This window comes from Asterias amurensis, chromosome 16 (genome assembly GCF_032118995.1).
Source record: "Asterias amurensis chromosome 16, ASM3211899v1".
Lineage (NCBI taxonomy): Eukaryota > Metazoa > Echinodermata > Asteroidea > Forcipulatida > Asteriidae > Asterias > Asterias amurensis.
Window position 1 is genome coordinate 5566996 of NC_092663.1, and position 20400 is coordinate 5587395.

Sequence of the window (20400 nt, forward strand, 5' to 3'; positions counted from 1 at the left end):
GGCATTGAAATTTAAATTCCTTCCCTTTTCAGTGATATTTACAATGGACTGTAGGCTTTTTGTTAGAATTTTGATCAATTACAACTGTATGAGTGAAGGGAATTAGCCACTTGACATTTACAAATAGATATTTGAGTGCTTTTGGCTCTTTTGTTCAAGGCTCAAATTGAGCGTAATCCATCGAGAATTGCTGTCCGATAAAATGAAGATCATAAATTGATAATTATAATAATACAAAAATAATAAAGACTTGTAATGCGCATCCACCCTGCTGGGTGTTCAAGCACAGGAAAACCCAAAACAAAAGAAAAGAAAACAGTCCTTGAAAACCTGTGACATAAAATAAGTTTTGAGAAGAGATTTGAATTTTGTGGTACAAAACATTTCATGGGAAGGTTCTATTGCAGGGGTATTGAGTTGATGGATTTTCAAAATCTGAAAAGAAACCTAAACAATGTAAAGTGTTTCTCAAACTATTTTCTGCTGTAAGATATCATAAAAGCCACCAATGCTTTTCGTTAAAGGAACACGTTGCCTTGGATCGGACGAGTTGGTCTATTAAAAAGCATTTGAAACCGTTTGTTATGAAATGCAATGGTTAGAAAGATGTTTTAAAAGTAGAATATAATGATCCACACAAGTATCACTCGAAATTGCACGGTTTACGTTTTACATTGCGAACTATCACGGTCGGCCATTTATGGGAGTCAAAATTTTGACTCCCATAAATGGTCGACCGTGTTAGTTGACAGGGTAAAAAGAAAACCACGCAATTTTGAGACATATTTGTGTAGATCATTGTATTCTACTTTTACAATATCTTTCTAACCATATACATTTTACAACAAACCGTTACAGAATGCTTTTCAAAGACCAACTCGACCGATCCAAGGCAACGTGTTCCTTTAAGCAGCTTTTCACTAACGTATCCCACCCTCAAAATTTAGGGGTCGGAGGGATATGTTCTTAATTGCAACTTTCCCTATGTTTGTAATCATGTTAGCAATCCTAAAAAAGATTGAAAATAATATCAGTGCATTCTGTAATCACATTTAGTTTCCACTGTAACAGAATTTAGGATTATTTGGTTAAAGAGCTAGGAGAGGTAGGGGTAATGTTAAGTATAAAGTGCACATAGCAGTCTTTAGTTGACGCACGGCATTCAGTAGTACAGGCAAATACTGAGCCATGGGAGTACCATTTGGTAGGAATTGAATACCGCAGTAACTGTTTAATTACCATGAGCTGATTGGCAGAACATGCAGTTCAAGCCATTCGGATTGGTTGAAAGATACGCAAGAGTGCGTGTTTGAACAGGTGAAGAAGCTTTATTAGCTAATTAGGCTGCTAGACTACAGCGTTAAAGTACAGGGAGACATCACTCCTTATTCTTTGAATTCCACCTTTTGTAGTATCAACTTTTCAAATACAACTACGAAAAACAGAAAGACATGTTGCAATTCTTTTTATTTCAAAGTAATTTATCTACAAGCACTTTGAAAAGTTTACATCAGCGGTCTGTCTACACACTCTATCTCCCAATTTCAACCTTTTGTAGCTTTTTACAAGTGAATTAGGTCAGACAACTGGGCCCACTTATATAGAGCTGATTGAGCTAAGAAATTAGCTAAGCACAACAAAAGGATGCTTCACAAAATAAGGTTACCAGCCAAACTACTACGTCACATGTACAATTTGTGATTGGTATTCTGCTCATTTCTGCTTAGAAGAAATGTGTCAAGCAATATTTTCTGCTTGAGCAGCTCTATGAAATTGGGCCCTGGATTTTACTGGGCCCATAAATTTAAAGAAAAAATGCATGAGTTGGATCTAACGCCTGAGACAGACACAATTTCATCTGCAAAGGTTTTCCTTTCTCCTACAATTAGACACCTCTCTAAACCCCATCGTAGACCCTCGGGGCACCAGACAGCTACCGCATAATTGAACCATTTTTTCTTACACACATTAATGTAGTTGTACATTGCAGCGCGTAGTTTTTTAAATGTTATGGTTTATCTAATAGAGTGTTTGTAGAGTGGGCTGATCTGATAAAAGCTGTTAGAGGGGGCTGGGCAGGGAGGGATTCTCGGTCTGTTTAGTGAAATGGAGCGCTGAGGCGATCAGAATTCTTTAAACCAATCATTTACAGGTATTATGGTTTACTGTCACATGATACACTGGGTATTTCCAATGTGCGTGTGCGTGTGTGTGTGGTGTGTGTACCTTTATATATGTATGTTTTTATTCACTTTAAAGCCATTATACACTTTCGGAACAGAAAAAAAAGAAAAAAAGTTCACAGATTTACCAATAACTTACAGGGTTTGCAGAAGGTAATGGTAAAAGACTTCTCTTGAAATATTATTCCATGAAATGCTTTACTTTTCGAGAAAACATTAAAACAATTATCAATTCTCGAATTACGGCAGAATTACGGATTTATTGTAAACACATGTCATGACACGGCGTATCGTGCCGAAACAAGGGTGGGTTTTCCCGTTATTTTCTCCCAAGTCGGGATATATAAGTTGTGATACACAAAGTGTGGGCTTTTGGACAATACTTTTTACCAAAAGTGTCCAATGGCTTTAAAGGCACTAGACTCGTTTGGTAATTGTCAAAGACTAGTGTTCCCACTTGGTGTATTCCAACATACTGGATACATAAAATAATAGACCTGTGAAAAGTTGGGCTCAATTAGTCATCTTAGTGACAAGACAATAATTAAAGAAAAAACACCCTTGGTGTATAATTCTTTCAGATAAAAGGTTTATATCTACAGGAAGATCAGTCAGGTAGGGTTCTAACCCTAATCTCTTGACGTATCATTTCAGGTGATATTGTTTTGCTTTATTTGTTTAATCAAGAGCTGCGCTAGACTGTACTTTTGAAAGTGAAAGTTTTGTTGAACCTTTGGCGCTAAGGTAAATAGTCCTTGTCAATTATTGAGAATAGCCCCTTTTTGTCACTCACTTTCTCTCTACACTATCAGTAGTCCTATAAAATGAAATGTCACTACTTGTCTTCATCTTCTATTGAAGAAAGGTTGTATACACAAAGTGAGTCTTTTGTTTTCATGGTTGGTTTGATGGTGATTTCCTGGCTAGATTTGTTCCAGTTCGCCAAGTGACAAATGAGGAGTACACAGTATACTGTATAATAACGGACATTGTATGGTTCAATCTACTGGATTTTTTGTATTTGGTGTTTTGTCAACAAGCAAAGAAGCGGTCAAGCAAACAGTCAATTCAAGAGCTGAATATGTTTAAGTTTTTAACAGTTTTTAATACAGAGTAAGGAAATACAGCATTGGACATGGGAGGGTTATTTTTGAAATGAGTGCTTAAAAATAAGTTTATTTGACAAACTTAAGGTTGGATAAAGGCAGTACACATATGTATGTGTTTGATGTTGTAATTCAGAAGGTCTTTTCTTGGGATTTAAAGGAATCTGGAGTTATTTTCCCAAACCTGGCACACCGAGGTGAGGACACCTGGCCTCAGACCGTTTAAATCTTGAATGACTCTTCCCTAGACTTGCATGGTTTATAGCAGTATAGATATGAATAAGATATTTAGAATGTGACCATATTCCCTCCCCCCCCCCCCCAAAAAAAAAAAAAAAGTGAGTAAAGATAGAGTCACGTTAATTACAATCTGCATTTCTGAAGACCCGCCTAAAGCCCGGCTCATACTTCCTCCTGCGATACGAATTTTGATGCCTCAAATTCACATTCGAAACGATTAATTCACATCAGTTATAATTTTGCTCAACTCCTGGGAAACATTCGCTGCAAAAAACAGCCCTGTGTCGTCAAAACTCATATCGCATTCTCAGAAAGTAAGAACCGGGCTTATGGGCTTCTAAAAACGCTGAATTTTGCCCCAAATTAATATTCTTTATTCCGATTGCAAATTTTTGATCTTTTAAATCACTTATTATATATTTATCTCTACATGAGTGACATAAATCAGAAAATATGAAAACATGCTGACCAACTATGGATTGACTGTAAAGACTGCCTAAGGTACATGTCAGCATGGTCACACCAATCAACTCTGATCTGTAGGGGTGTATTCAAACGCTAAATTCCATCTTTCTACCAAAACATTTTGATGATGACACCTTCGTCCTGTCACCTGTCATGTCAGTTCCGCTCGAAAATGAAAGTGCCAGTAGTCCATTCATGCCAACTTTTCTTTAACAGTTCTTTATTTCTTGTCATTTCAGACAACCTTTTGGCACTGCGTCAACACGTCTGCACCAGGTAGGAAAAACAAACATACATTCCTCAACCATTTCCTGAGTACAATACGTGACATTTTGGTGTTTTTCTCCCCCCTCATCTCAATACCGTTTGAGTCAGTGCTGCTTTCATTGTGTTCCCGATGTGTGTTGTGTCTTGTTTTCCTTCCCTGCAAAGCTCTGTTTTGTCGGTGAAGACTAGTATAATTGGTATGTTTGTTATTTCTAACTTTTAGTGTACTTTCCCCTTTTATGTTCTTGAACTTTGCCAACCTTTCACTGGCATGTCGGGACAGTCTAAAATCCACAAAGTTTTTTTAAGTGAACACTGGTTTTTGAGATCTTTACAATTATCTGTTATCTTAAGAATTTTGGAGTGTGTGTCAGGAGAATTGTTTGACAACAATTGAAAGTCTGCTCAAATATTTTTCCATGTGATTCCTTTGTTTCTTTTGTTGGTGAAATGTTCACAATGTATATTGTGATTTCAAAACAGCACATAACGTCGGTAACTAAGAGCAGCTTTGTTAACTTCAAGTAGCCCAATACAAAACCTGACGATCCTAATAGTCGAAAAGCACAGAATTCCCTGCTTCCTTAAGCGCCGATTCTGTGCTTACGGCCACGAAATTGGGCCCTTGTCTTGGATCCTATAAAGGAAATGTAGATTTTTGCAGTTTAATAGAGGAACAGCAGAATATTTTAGTAATATTCGTGCTCCTTGAGCTTCTTTCTTATAAATCCTTACTTCATTTATACTGGTATATCCTAGTAACAAAAATTATCAGTGCTTTCCCCTTGAGTCTTATGACATTGAGTGAGTTGTGTCCCAAAATGAATCCATGATTAGGCTAAATATTCAGTAACTAAATCAGGAAGTTTTTGTAGAAGAAATTCCATGAATTGTTTTTTTTTTTTTTGCTCTTGTCATTTTTTTTTTTAACAAGGTAGGACTATACCAAATTGGCTCAAGATTTCCCTATTAATGGAGTCTTTACTTTGCTTCATCACGTTCAGTCATGATGTACTTCCATGAAAACAAGATATATTGGCAAACAAAAGCTTCTCTCTTTATGTTAACTCAAATCTTAAATTATTGTGATTGCTGTAGCGTTAGGAATTTCTTAGGTTTTAAAGGTGTGAAACTTTAGATTTTTTCAATGTTAGAAGCATTTCTAAAGGGGAAAATGCACAAAGTTGTGATTTGAAAAACTTGTTTGGGTGTGAAACTGGGACATATATGCATGGTTGATATGCATGGTTTGCTGAAGGTGTTTTCATGCTATTTAGTTCTATTCATTCTGATTGAAGAGGTGAGTAATTGGGGGTGGGGTGAAGGGGTTGCTGGGATTTAACGAATCCATGAAGCTATTAGCACAACCCTTGACAAATTCACCTTGACAGAATGATCTCAAGTGGAAATGTCTTAGACTAGTGACCATCGAAATCCCAGTAGGGCCCATTAAAGGATTCCCAGCAACTACGTTTGACCCGTTTGGCGGTATGTACCGACCCCCTCAGTATTGTCCACTAATGGCTGACATTCTTAACCAAGACAAGTTTGTACAATGTGTGTATAATAAGGGAGGCATAACGGACAATTAGTTTCACTCTTTCACAACGGTTCTCAAGAGACAGTTTTCCCTTTTTTTTCTTTCTGTGAGCGCAATGAAGTCAGTGAGCTGTTATGGGATACAAACATCATTGTGTGTATCTTTGCTCTCCATGGTGTCCCGTCGGTCTATTTGATATACCCCAATCCTCCAGCCAGGGATACTATTCTCTTTAGTGACCAAAGCACGTGCAGCGGTCCTGCCCTGGTGTTTAAGACACACATTGTTTGTGGGATCTCCCAGTGAGATTGCGACAACTGGCTGCTTTCCAGTAAAAGTGTTTGCCGGATCATGGTCAATTGTGTGTGTTTGTAGCTGAAGCCAAACAGTGTTAAAGGGTTCCATTGTCCCACCCTGACAAAAACCCTCCCCTTAAATCAACTAGAAGACCCCTGTCTTGTTCGCTGTTGAATAGACGGTAAAGCGGAGCTTAGGGATTTACTGTCTTCTGGGAGACTTGCTATTGATCCGATTGGTGGATTGATTGGTTCATTCCTGGAGTGTAAACCCCCACTCAGAAAAAGGCAACTGTGAAGTATTGGATGCGAAGTGGAATACCACTTTGTACATGTTAAAGCTGCTATACAAAGATACAGACCTAGTTTTGACTTAATGTTCCCTTTCCCCTGAATTTTGCTTCACTTCTAACCAAATGTGTCCAGTGCCTTTAAGTAGTTTGAATAATGCCATAAGGAGACCAACAGGAAATCAAAGTCACCTTAAGTGTAGCCATTCCATGATTTAGTGTTCTTTTACAAAGCTGTAATGCACATAAAAAAACATGAGGAATATCAGAAGTGCCTCTCAACACAAGCAAGCAATCTTTCAGACTCCATTGTAAATACCCTCAGCTTTACGATCAGCATCTATGTCCGAATAAAAATGAGTAATGTTCAAACTGTTTTTGTATTTGAGCTGGACTCGCAAGCTGGTTGTCACGTTCAGGTCCCAAACATCAAACTCTACTAGGGCAATGGAATTTGTTTATTTGGTGAACAAAAATCAAGCGCAAGTTTTGACTGTTTCTTTTGGGTTTTGGTTATAACCGGACAGCTTGATTGATTGATCTCGTCTGTTTGAAAACTCTGTTTCAACAAATACTGCTGAAACGGTAGTACTTTGTGGCTTGTTTTAATGGCAGGTAAAATAAACAACTTGTTCATTTTTATAATCCAGTCAAGCTGAAGTATTCAATTATGAAATTCTGGCGAAGCTAGGCAGATGTTTGAAAGCTGAACGTCAAATCTGGTCTCAGTGTGCTGTACTTGACCTACAACTTCAGAAAGTTTCAATAACAGTGGAATGAATAAACTGATGTCATAAAGAAACCCTGATTATTAAAGGCACTGTACCATGTTTTAAAGGCAGTGGACACTATTGGTAATTGTCGAAGACTAGCCTTCACAGTTGGTGTATCTCAACATATGCATAAAATTACTAACCTGTGAAAATTTTAGCTCAATCGGTCATCGAAGTTGCGAGATAATAATGAAAGAAAAAACACCCTTGTCACATGAAGTTGTGTGCAATTAGATGCTTGATTTCGAGACCTCAAGTTCTAAATCTGAGGTCTTGAAATCAAATTCGTGGCAAATTACTTCTTTCTCAAAAACTATGGCACTTCAGAGTGAGCCGTTTCTCACAATGTTTTATACCATCAACCTCTCCCCATTACTCGTCACCAAGAAAGGTTTTAATGCTAATAATTATTTTGAGTAATTACCAAAAGTGTCCACTGCCTTTAAGCTGACCTAGCAGTACATAAAACAATAATTTCTTATTCACCTAACTCTTCCTTTCAGCTGTTTCTCCTTGTGTTTATGTTGTTTTACTAGTTCCTAGTTGTAAGCTTTGTTAGGGTTCCTGCGCCAGGAGTGTACGGTCACCTGTGACAGACATGGCGCATTATAAGTTTCCCATATTATTAATCATATTATTATTATTAACCACTGTGATTTCATTTCTATATTATTGTACAGAAGAGGACAGAAGGAAGCATTTTAAAATGATTCATTCATGAGTTCTCAATTTAAAATGAACTAGAAATACCAGTGCAGCATGAAATCCTTCCCCTGCTGTTTCCTGATTTTCATAAATTCATTCCTGAGTTTCATCATCCTTGGCATAATTCCTTCCTCCATGGTTCAACCAAGCAGAATTGTCATGGAGTAGAGGCAAACCAATCTGGGCCCAAGTTTCTCTGCTTACCGCCAAATTCTGCGCTTACGACCACCATTCTCAGCAAGCGCCAAATTCCTGTGTACATGTAAGCAAACAATGCCTAGTAATGTTGAGTCGCATCACACGCACAAGCAACAATTCCCTGCTGACCCATACAGCATGTACTGTCAATCCTTAAAACTACACTTTCTTCTTTGATTGTTTAGCACATTGTACAACTTGGGTTAAACCTCCCAGAAATGTTGCCATTACATCCAGTGAAAATTGTAAATACGTCCTAGTTGCCATAAGCAACTTGTGCTTCCGTATGAAATTTTAAATACCTATTCACATAACTTCTTGCTCAGAGACCAATAGCTTCATTTCCTACAATTCCAATAAAAACCCAAAGCTAGTAGGATTGGTTTGTGCCCCTCAGGGCATTCGAAGAAGGGGTGGGTCTAATGCTTTTAGAGGTACCGCTAATTGCCCAAACCAACCCACCCTCCTGCCTTGCCCAAGGGCTTGACAACTCAGTCAGGCAGAAGGAACAAAATGATACCACCCCCCCCCCCCCCACCTTCTCTGGCCTTTCTCAGTGGCCAAGTAAAGTGAAGTCCAATTATTCCACTGGAAATGATTTCTAGTTTTGGGGGAGAAACCTGCTGAATGGAGATTCTGATGAATTGAAATTTACCCATGCATGGATGGCGTGGCTTAGTGCTTTTACACATTTGTTGTCCCTACATAGATGTTGCTAGGTGTTGTGTATTCAAATTTATGCTTTTGAACTAAGCAATTTATAAGGTACATCCTACTACATGTACTTTCACTTCAGGCAAAAGAAAAAACAGATTTACTGAAAATGTGAAATAAATAGATATGACCCAGGTTGTTAGATTACCTAAAGAATAATTGAAATACCAGTCCTAAGATTAGGGTTGACAGAACCGTTTTGGTAGTGCATTCTTGTGGATAAATTGAGATAGTTATCAGTGAAGTAGAGTGCCTAATGCAGAAAGACTGGTGGACTGGTTGTTGCATTCAGACATGTACTGTATAGAAGCTGCAGCGTTTTTTTTTTCTTTCTAGCGGCGTGTTTGATGCTTGAACTGATTTTTATCAGAGTTTTGTTGCTGTGTGATTTTCACCTTCGATGAACGTTCCCTTTTGAAATCTGCTTTCTGCATTTTGTGGGTTCTATAGTGCAGAGAATGCGTACCAAGGGTAGAAAACTCTGCAACTGTGTCAGAATTGAGCAGTCATCCATCGGTTGCAGAACTAAATGGAATTGACATATTTTGCAGAAGGCCTGAAACATTTTGTTGTATTCGTGAAGTACGTGACCTGCTTCTTTGTAGACTGAACACCTGAGCCCCGTTTCATAGAGCTTCTTTAATATTTTCTTGCAACTTCAAAGACATATCGAGTCCCAAGTTTTCACAGATTTGTTATTTTTATGTATATGTTGGGATACGCCCGGTGAGAATACTGCAACTTTGACAATTATCAAAGGTGTCCAGTGGCTTTAAAGTGGCCTCAGTTCATCCCACTTCAAGTCAGCATATTCAAGAGAGAAAATATTTCTTTGTGAAAGGCTACTCACATTGATATCTTGAAGTGGTTCATGGTCATTATGAATATAGTCTACTTTGCAAACTGTGCTCTATTTTCTAATGGCCTCTAGTGTCACCTCATGAAATCCCAAAGGACCCATTTTTCATCACTGGCATTGTCACTTAATAGCTGGGTAAAACAGCTGTGCAATCCAAAAAATTATGAGGGAACCTGTTTGGCATTGGCTTTTTGTCAACGGATTGACCTTCCTTAGGTCAAAGGTCAAAGGGCAACTGTTCCCAAAGAACCCTTGATGCATTGTTAGAATGATCTTGGGACCCAATTAAGAATGACTGTGGGGTAGTTAAGTTAGTTTAGCTGGTTTTGTCTGTTTTTAAAGTCAATGTTCATCAGCTTAATGTATACAGCTGGATTCTCACAGATACATATTATTTGAGTCTTTGACTGTGTTTAGTCATATGGTACACATACTGTTGTTTTAGGGATCTTGTTTTATAGTCTTATGCGGCAATCACTTTCACTGCCTCATAGAAATTTCAGACCTGCTGTTTGTAAAATTTCCATAAGATGTAAACAAAAATGTTTTAAAAAATATACAGGAACAAATATTGTGGTTTATTACTTGGAAGAAATGTTCAGTACTAAACCACCCAGGCATTTAAAAACTGCAGGGCTACAAACAAAGTAAAACAACCAAGAAAAACAACATAAAACCCAGACTGTGTGACATGTGGATTATAAGTCCGTATATAATGAAAATTTAACTTAATTTGGTGATCCGTGCCCCGTTTTCCCTTTGTCAAACCAAGTGGATTAGTAGTCTAAACTAGGTCCTCTGCTCCTGCTTTGGTTGTTTGATATCTTGTGCTTCTTGTAAGTTACAAATCTTAGAAACTGCAAGGCCAGTGTAAAGTGTGTACAGCTTAAAGGCACTGGACACACCTTGGGTAATTCTCAAAGACCAGTATTTGTGCTTGGTGTATCTCAACATATGCATAAAATGAATATTTTGACTCAATTGTTCATCAAAGTTGTGGAAAATAAAGAAAAAACACCCTTGATGCACAAAATGTGTGTGCTTTCAGATGCCTAAAAAGGCTACAGGCTTAAAACTAAAAGGCTTTAGGCTTATAGTGTGGTATTATTTGAGTGAGAAACTACCTCTTTCTAAAAGATTATGTACTTCAGAGGGAGCCTTTTCTCACAATGTTTTATATTATCAACATCTCTCCATTGCTTGTTTAACGTGGAAGTTTTTATACTAACAATTATGTTTACCTTTGCACATAAACCAGTGACAAATCTTTACAACTCTGGTCCTACAATCTATCAGAGACAATTTGTGCAGGCCTAAAGGAGTGGGAGAATTTGGGTAGGTCTCAGTTTATCACAAGGCATTGTTGTAGAGGGTACAACTTTGACTATGATTGAATATCTACATTGATCCTTAACTAAAGTGTTAAGACATCTGCAGATTATATAAGTCACGCAACAAACTAAACAAACATTCCCCTCTCAAGTTAACTCTCAAGTTAACTATCTATGCCAACAAGATCCCATCAATGTTTTCTTGTATTTGGTTAAGTTGAGTGTTCCTAAACAGATTTCAATTGAAAAATAATTGGGATCATGTTGGCCCACCAATTCAACAAAGGTCAAAGGTCATATGAAACTACACTACTGCCTATTTCGGGCGATTTTGCGTCGTCTAGAAATCCACGCGCCAATATGATCCCATTATGTGCCTAGATATTATAAGTGGCTGTCCCAAACTGAAATGATAGAGCCCTTGTTCTTTAAATAAAATCTTGAAAAGGCTCTGAAGTTGGCTCTTGACAGAAACTTTTGATCTGTAATATTTGTTAGCGCCACTCAAATCCCATTTGGTTTTTCCTTTTTATGTGTTGCTGAGAATCTATATTATCATAAAACGCAGACAACTTAATGGGATCATATTGGCGCGTGGATTTCTAGACGACGCAAAATCGCCCGAAATAGGCAGTAGTGTAGTTTCATATGACCTTTGACCTTTGTTATATTGGTGGGCCAACATGATCCCAATTATTTTTCAATTGAAATCTGTTTAGGAACACTCAACTTAACCAAATACAAGAAAACATTGATGGGATCTTGTTGGCACAGATACTTACAGTGATGAAAAAAGTGAATGTTGTGCCAATTTAGGCCAAAATGTGTGGAATGACAATACTTTAGAAAATTTTCAAAAAATCTTTTGACATGCAAGTTGCAGAGATCCCAAGATTCTTTTTTCATTTGTCATTAGATGAAAACTGTTCCAATACCCAGTTGCCATAAAAAAAAAATTTGTTGTTGGCGCGCGAAGTTACGGAGGTGCGAAAACGCAATATATTGGTAAAATTTGAACTTTGACCTCTATTATCTCTCTGCGCCAACGAGATCCTACTCACTTTGCACTTAAATTTGTTTTAGGGATGCAAGCTCTTTCATTTGAACTTGTTCAATTCATGGGATCCTATAGGCGCGTTGAGTTATGAGGCGTTAAAAGTGGCACGAGGGCACTGTTCGTCAAAGGTTCAGGTGCGCGTAACATGACGCGCCAACGAGATCCCAATTTTTTTTTTTTACTTTTGTTATAAGCCCAACTGGAGGTTTCAAAAAATGTTTTACTTTTGTTGGGATGACCTTGGCGCACGTTTTTGTGTTTACAGGGAATGTACTATTCGTTTCTTGAGGGCTTTTTGGCCCAAACTTTGATAACTGGTAACTCCAAAACCGAAAGCGTCAGCAAACTAAAATTTTGGATTTATTCGTTTGGTATGATGGTGTATCACTCTAATTTTTTGGAAGAAGATCTGCGAACCCATGAATCACACCCCCCCCCCCCCTAATTTGGTACATTCTTACAGGCAGGGACTCTTAAGACATCTGCAGATTCTATAAGTCACGCAGCAAACTAAGCAAACTTGAGAGGGGAATGTTTGTTTAGTTTGTTGCGTGACTTATAGAATCTGCAGATGTCTTAACACTTTAGTTAAGGATCAATGTAGATATTCAATCATAGTCAAAGTTGTACCCTCTACAACAATTTGCCTTGTGATAAACTGAGACCTACCCAAATTCTCCCACTCCTTTCTCAGACACACCTGTACCTCCACTCTGTCAAAACCCTAAATCCCTTCAGCAGTAAGAAGATGGGGTTCCAAGCCCTTTGGTAGGTCATTATCACTAATCATTCTAGAGTAGATAGGGCAACTTTCTCAGACTATGCGCCTATCCATCAAAGCCTTCAAAATGGTGAAATGCTCTCAATAGTCTAGCAGCTGTCACCTTCTCAAAAATTGGTTCACCATTTTGTTGTATCTGGGAAAATCATTCACATGAGATTTATTTTGAGAGTGAGACGCAGAAAATCCTGTACTCTCTTAATGATTAGCCATACCACTCATGCAATCCATGTGACGGAAATCTTTTTTAAGAGTGAAAGAGGACAGGTCATTTCAACTCCATTGAGAGTGAAGTTCGTTCCGATTTCACTCAAAAAGAGTGACACAGATTGACTTTCACTCGCAAAAGAGCGAAACTGACACCACTCGGACAAGAGAGTGAAACTTTCACTCTTTCATATTCAGTATAAAGATCAGTGGTTTTATCATTGGATAAATTACAATGTGTCATCTCAATTAACACCATTCTGTTTTTATTCAGTGTTTTTCTGAAAAGCACTTTTAGTATTTTCTTATTTCCAAGTTTACTTGTGTTTGTTTTGCAACCAGCAATGAGCTATGGCACTATAAACCTCACTGTGTTGGTGGTCAACACTCCTTTGACCCACTTTCTGAGTCTTCTTTTACATCCCAAACCCTTCCAAGCTAAATTCACACAATCCAATTCCCACAAAACCCACAGATCAAGTCTCATTATTGTCCAGTTGGTGTATTTCCCCTCTCTCACAACATATTACAATCTCAGCATGTTGTATTTTCTGTTGGTGGTGAAATATTGCCAGGAGCAACGTCAGCCACAGACATATCATATCCAGCTCCCGATTGCTGCTTATCCGGGTGGACCTATCGGCGCGGCTCGCACCAGCAATATCCCCAGAAGCCTCTACCGTGTGATTCATAGCAAACACGGAATGATCAGCAAACATTTGATCATCAATCTCTCTCTCATACCGCTCCCTTCTTCCTCCGTCTGTCCTGTCAAGGAACCTCCAGCCCCTAGAGTATCTTCAGAGACACACGCGTACAGACAGAGAGAGAAATTCTAAATTAAAATGCATCGATTTATGAGTACAGATGCATCTGTCCCGTGAAACTACAGCTGTATATTGCGTACTCATGTACCGCCCAGGGCTGGGAAGACTTGTATTTGTGCACTGGTAATAAGTTAATTTCACCATTGAAGACCACATCTTCCATGTTCATTTGTCTATACCGCCACCGCATTTCTTTCTCCTTTTGTTTAAATGAGTTTGATACCTTTTGTATAGATCATGTTTTTGACCATGACATGAATCCCTGCTCATTGTAACTGAAGATGTATGTTACCTTTAGAAGTTTCAGCTTCATTAGTTGTCAAGTTTTTGAGAAAAAGAGTTAAAAAATCACAGAGCGATGTTTTCAGGAGAGTCGCGTTAATTCGTTGTACATGCTGAAAAAATTTCGTCTCAGTGAGAGGAAAACGATTTTCTGCGATCTTTATTTTGAAACCATGCAAGTTAAAAAGTCTGTGGACATTCTCAAGTTGTTTTGTGTCACACAAAAAGTACCCAAACCCCTTTAAAGGAATTCAGTGCTATAAGGAGAAGCTGATCGTGATTCGCAGTCTTCATTCTCTCAGCATCTTATCATGTCACACTCATCTTCACAGCTTCATAGAATACCAACATGTCACTACCGCCCTATGCATGGTGTCTCAGATTGCCAAGCCAATGCATTACACACATAATGGCTATTTTATGAGTGATATGAAATACATCTGATGACATCTTGTGATAAAGCATTCAATACTTGATGTGTCAAGAGTTGTTACGTTGTGCTGTAAAATAGATTGAAGAGAGATCTGTTATGTCATCCAACACGTGATTAGAATACCAGTAAAGACTGACTTTACTTATGGGGAAACTAATGTGATTGAAAGCTTTAAAGGCACTGGACACCTTAGGTAATTGTCAAAGACCAGTATTCTTACTTGGTGTATCCCAATGCATAAAATAACAAACCTGTGACAATTTGAACGCAACTGGTCACCAAAGTTTCAAGAGTATAATGAAAGACACCCTACATGTAGTTGCACAAATTTGTGTGTTTTCAGGTGAGGGGAAAATCTACACAGTTACAATACAATAAACTAAACAAATATTTCTGATATTTGTCTTTAGAATTGAGAAACATTCATCAGACTCATGAAAGTCAACAATTGAAGATAATACACAGTGATGAATGATTATTATTCAATTGAAAAACACCAAACTGCCGTAACTTGTCTACTGGCCCGACAGTGAAATCACTGACCTCGGGCCTGAGCGGTCCAGTATAAGTTTCAAGCCCTGCATCATAATCAACATGCCCCATCCTAACATTCAGTATTACATCAGTACCAGTTTAGTTTCAAAACTTTTTTTAAAAAACATTATTGAAGCCCCCACTCCCCCAAACATACACCTCCATCTGTCAAGATCAATCACAATATGGTATTTATGGAAGGGGTTGGTTGTTGACAATGTGATCCATTTTTAGAAGGGGTTGGGTGTAGACATACTGACTGCAAAGGGGTCAGAGAGTTCCTTCAAAGATCTCTTTTCTAAGAGATGATTCTGCATTTGGGATCGGCTTTAAGAAATTGAGTCACAAGGTGGTAACTACCTTTCTAAAAAGTGGTATTCATGGCTCAAATGAGCATTCAACAAGATGGGTTTCGACATAATTCACATACTTCGGTCATTTGCTGTTGTAAAGTAGTTATGAACTTTTGAAAAATACATTATGTCACCCAAAATGTTGCACAAATTTTGTATTTATTCAAGAATGTTTTAAGTGGTTCAATTTAAATTCCCTCAACCAGTTTGTTTTTTTAGTTAAAAAAAAAAGAAGGAAAAAAAACACGACTTCCAGATTTGCTGGGTTGAATGACCTCAGTGTCTCTCATTAAAAGAAAACAGTTTTTTTTTCCTGTTTTTTTTTCTCTGCTGAATTCCACGCGAGTTCGCTGTCCTGTATCTTTTTTGTCCTCAATGTCTTGCACCGTAACCAGCGTCTGGGACATATATGATGGATGAGGTAGACTTGATGAAATCTTGTTTCCAAACATCTTGCGGGGCCATCCAAGCATCTTGGGGCGGAGGGGGGGGGGGGAGGGGCATCCAAGCATGGAAGCCTGGGCATGTATGAATAAGCTTGGATGAGAAATCGTTTCCAGATCCCGGGATATAGTGATAGATTGAATCCAGGATTTAAGAAAGTTTCAGACAAATTACCCTTAGGAAAGAGGGCTGTGGGAGAAGACAAATAAAACTAAGAAATTGGGAACGACTTATTACTAAGGTCTCTTCTGATATCTTGGAGTGATTATTTAAAAAATCAAAATCTAATCCAAAAAAAAAACTGATTTTGCACTCATACTCACAATGTTTTTAAAACAATCACCTAATTCTTTTTTTAAGCTCTGAAAATTTGTTTGAATCTGTTACTTTTTGATTCTTTCTTCGGTTTCTAGATTTGAAAACACCTATGGTGTCAATTTTTAACACCCCTTTTTTTGCAGTGAAATGATAGTCCACCCTTGATTTCTATGATTGGTCTCTGAGTCAAAGCTTTGTTCAAACATTGTAGTGACATGTAAACACCCAACAAACAGTGAGAATATGACAGGTTGAGTACATATGGCTTTGTACTCAATTAATAGCTTCTTTATGACAGGAATTTGGATCAATGACTTAAAGACACAGATACAGTGATTTGCTCTGCAAACTTCTATGATATGTTTTACATGACGTGTGTTTTATTATCTGCAAGCAAAATAATTTTTTAGAATTGTCTCTGAAAAGAAAAATGTAATGTAATTTTTCAGATTTATTAAATCCGTCCCTATAAACCTCCTTACCTAACAACAATGACTGGTTTGGGTGGCTTTTTATAATATTTTTGGGATGCAATTCAATTTACCCTACTTTGGTAAGAATTGAGATTTACATTTGACCATCGATTACTATAATAATAGAAATGATAACAATTCTCTAATGTTAATGTCAAGTTTTGCTTAGAAGGGAGTAGATGATAGACCTTGGACAGGTGATGCGTTAATTTGCTCTTACGCTGAGGAGTTACGTTGTGCAAAATCAGTCACTGCATCAGTGCAGTAGAGTTGATGAGAAAAGGTTCCATGCTACTACCTTTCAAATATTGCTGTTCTGACATTTTACTTCTTAAAGGGAGAAATTAGACTGGACCTCCCCCCCCCCCCCCCCCCCCCCCGACCTCAGGGACAAACAAATTTCCACTGATCATAACTTGATAAAAGAAAGTGTAAAGTAATTCCCCCACAGGAACAATTTGATAATATGTTGTAATGCAAACTAACTTCCAATTGTCCACGTCTAAGAACTTAGTTTGACTGAAAGTAATTTGACTGTAAGACTCCACTCCCTAAGGAGGGATGTACATTAATATCAGTGATCCATAGCTTCCAACTAGTTATTTTACCAGAGGTGAATTTTGATGGCATCATCATTTCTAGCCTTGTCACATCTAATGAACTAGTATCTTTTCAAAGGGTCAGTGAGTGCATCAATCAATCAGTTCATACCTGACAGGGTTGGTGTCAGCTATTTCTCTCTCACTCTCTCAAAAATCCGCTTTGGCTTTAAGAAAAAAAATCTTCTTATTGCTCATCACGGATGGATTTGATGAAGCGGACGGACGGCATCTTGGGAATCAATCTGAAATTGAGTCAATGACCGGAATGTTTGGCAGTGATGTAGCGAGAAGACTAGTGGACAAATTGTTAATGTTTGTGATAGTTGAGTCAGAGTGGTGGCGCACTCCATCCAGGTCTCCGCGATCGAATACTGCTCTCTCGAGATCACTGTTCTCATGCCAAACTGCTGGCTGTCGACTACTTCCCTGCACACCGCGAAAATGGTGGTCTCACCAGCAGTCTCGCGAGAACATCGCCAGTGTCACAGGAATTGCAGAGAAAGAGTCTTAATGCTATCACCGCGACAAATATTTAAAGACTCGTCCGCAAGTCTATGTAGCTATTGGTCAGGAAGGACACATTTTCATCAGTTAATGAGTTTGCTTGTCCAAATTACTGCCGGTCCAAATTTCTTCCAAAATTCATCACTTGTTAATCAAACGTACTTCAACCTTTGGGAAATCACTCATAACTACTTTAGTTTCTCTCTCAAGACTTTTTTAGACCAAAAATGTTTTTGAACAAGTTGAATACCTCAATTTTTTTCCCCTCTCTTCTGTCACATCTTTGGAATTGTTCATGTATTTGGCTGGATATCTATTAAGGTCGATCTCTGAAGTTGTGTTTTTTTGTTACTGCACACTTTTTATTACACAGACTTCTTTTAACCAATTGTACGAGGAAATCCTGACTTAAACTTTACTCTGTTTGTCAATATTTTTTTGGAGGAGGGTTGCCCTATTTGAATTTTGACCAACTTTTAAGAAATGTACTTTAAAGTGCTATGCTTCTCAAAATGCTTACTATCAAAAGATGCTAAGAGTGATAACCAAATGAAAACCTTCCCTTTAAAGTCCCTATGCAGTTATGATTGATAATGCTTTTGTTTGCTTGAATGCTCTGATGGGTAATTGAGATGGAAGTTGTTTTAATCACTTAAAGCCATTATACACTTTCAGAACAGAACAAAAATAAAAGTTCACAGATTTACAACTAACTTACAGGGTTTACAGAAGGTAATGGTAAAATACTTCTCTTGAAATATTATTCCATGAAATGCTTTACTTTTTGAGAAAACATTAAAACAATTATCAATTCTCGTTAGCGTGAATTACGGATTTATAGTAAACACATGTCATGACACGGAAACAAGGGTGGGTTTTCCCGTTATTTTCTCCCGACTCCGATGATCGATTGAGCTTAAATTTTCACAGGTTTGTTATTTTATATATATAAGTTGTGATACACGAAGTGTGGGCCTTGGACAATACTGTTTACCGAAAGTGTATAATGGCTTTAAGGTTATTCAGTTCATCAGCTTCATTCAAAATAGTGTTTTATGACCGTATATCTCACAGTTGTTCAAAACAAACCATTTATTTGGGAATTGAAAATGTGGAGATTTCAAGTTTTGATCTTTCTTCAAACATCACTTTTGAGTTATGGTAGTAACTCTGCAAAATTGTAGTGCATGAATTTGTCTATGATGGCTAAATAATGTTAGTTTCCTGAAATTTAAATGATATTTTTTTTATTGATCAGTAGAGTAAAAGCTCCCCAAACCAATGATGTTTTTCCTAAATGTATTTTTTCATAAAGGATTGAAAGAATGTAGTCTTTCCTAAACAATGACACCTTACCACACCCTACCTTATGTACATAGACAATTTCAATGATTCTGAATACTCTTTCACCAAAATTAATGATTCATCATCCCATTAGTCAAGTAAAATAATTACTTTGACATAAAATACATTAAAAGAGAAAACATTTGGAAAAAAAAATCCTTGGAGGACAAAAGTGCTGAGTGTTGCTGTCCGTATGAGGGAAAAAGTCCACATATTCGGGCAATTTTAATTTGTATTAGATGATTGTGTGCATAACCTTGTTCTGGGAGCATTGCCGTCATTAGTAGTATTAGATGAAAGGAAGATTGGTCCGATCACACAGGAACTTATATCCCTTAAAGCCTTTCATAAATAATAGACATCTTCCAAATCCCAGAGAAAATCACAACTTTCTCACTGCTAATGCTCCCAACAAATCCCCAAATCCCTATGCATGTCTTTGAGGCGACAGTCCAAAGCGGAGACTACAAAGGAATCGCGGTGGCCAAGGAATAATAACAAACGGCACCTACCGAGACTAGCTGCTTGATCTATGAATAGACCAACACGAGGACAAGGATGAAAGGGCCTGCGGGCAACCAGGGAAACTGGATCGGTAACCGGCTCCCATGTGACCGGTTACGAGTGCAGGATAGCTGACACCTCCCGGCATGTGTAAAATCATACGAATACCAAAATCAGAAAATGGTTTGTCGATATGAGAATTGACTACAAGCAATCTGACAAAATATCAAATTCTTTTTTCAAGATTCACAGGAGAAAAAAAAAATGTAACAATCCCGGGCCGACCGGCGGAAGATTACATATCCGATATCAGGAATCTTAAAACTCTTGATGAAAGGGTTGAAGAGGTAATATGATTGTCTCTTAGCGGAAAATGCATAGCGTGTCTTGGGGGTGGGGAGTGAGTGAGTGAGATGAAGAGTCTAGTCTTACTCCCTCATGCTGTGGTACTCCTCCACTCTTTTCAGGGCACTGACTGAGATCAGGTGTGATGCTAGCCATCTCCTATCCTATGGAGTGCCTCATGAATTCTAATTGTATTGATTGGAAGCTGTAGGGTTGGTTTCAACACAAGGATCCATGGTTAACAGGAGGCAGTTTTGCACAGGAATTGCATATAGATTTTAAGAGGTTATAAAAAAGAATGGATTGTTCACTTTGTCCGCTGGTTATATCTTGAAATATTACTCATGAGTTTCTTTGATGAATCTTGTATTAGTGCGTGGTGCTTTCTTTTTGTCCTGTTTTTTTTCTTCTTCTTCCTCTTTTCA

The 20400-nt window shown here is 37.9% G+C and overlaps 1 protein-coding gene across 1 annotated transcript in view; it reads left to right on the forward strand.

Moving 5' to 3' along the window:
- The window catches only part of LOC139949092 (reversion-inducing cysteine-rich protein with Kazal motifs-like), a 64677-nt gene that overhangs the window by 21737 nt on the left and 22540 nt on the right, over positions 1-20400 (forward strand). The window contains exon 4 of the mRNA XM_071947495.1: positions 4234-4270. Within this exon, the coding sequence (XP_071803596.1) occupies positions 4234-4270 (37 nt within the window). The remainder of the gene's footprint in view (positions 1-4233; positions 4271-20400) is intronic.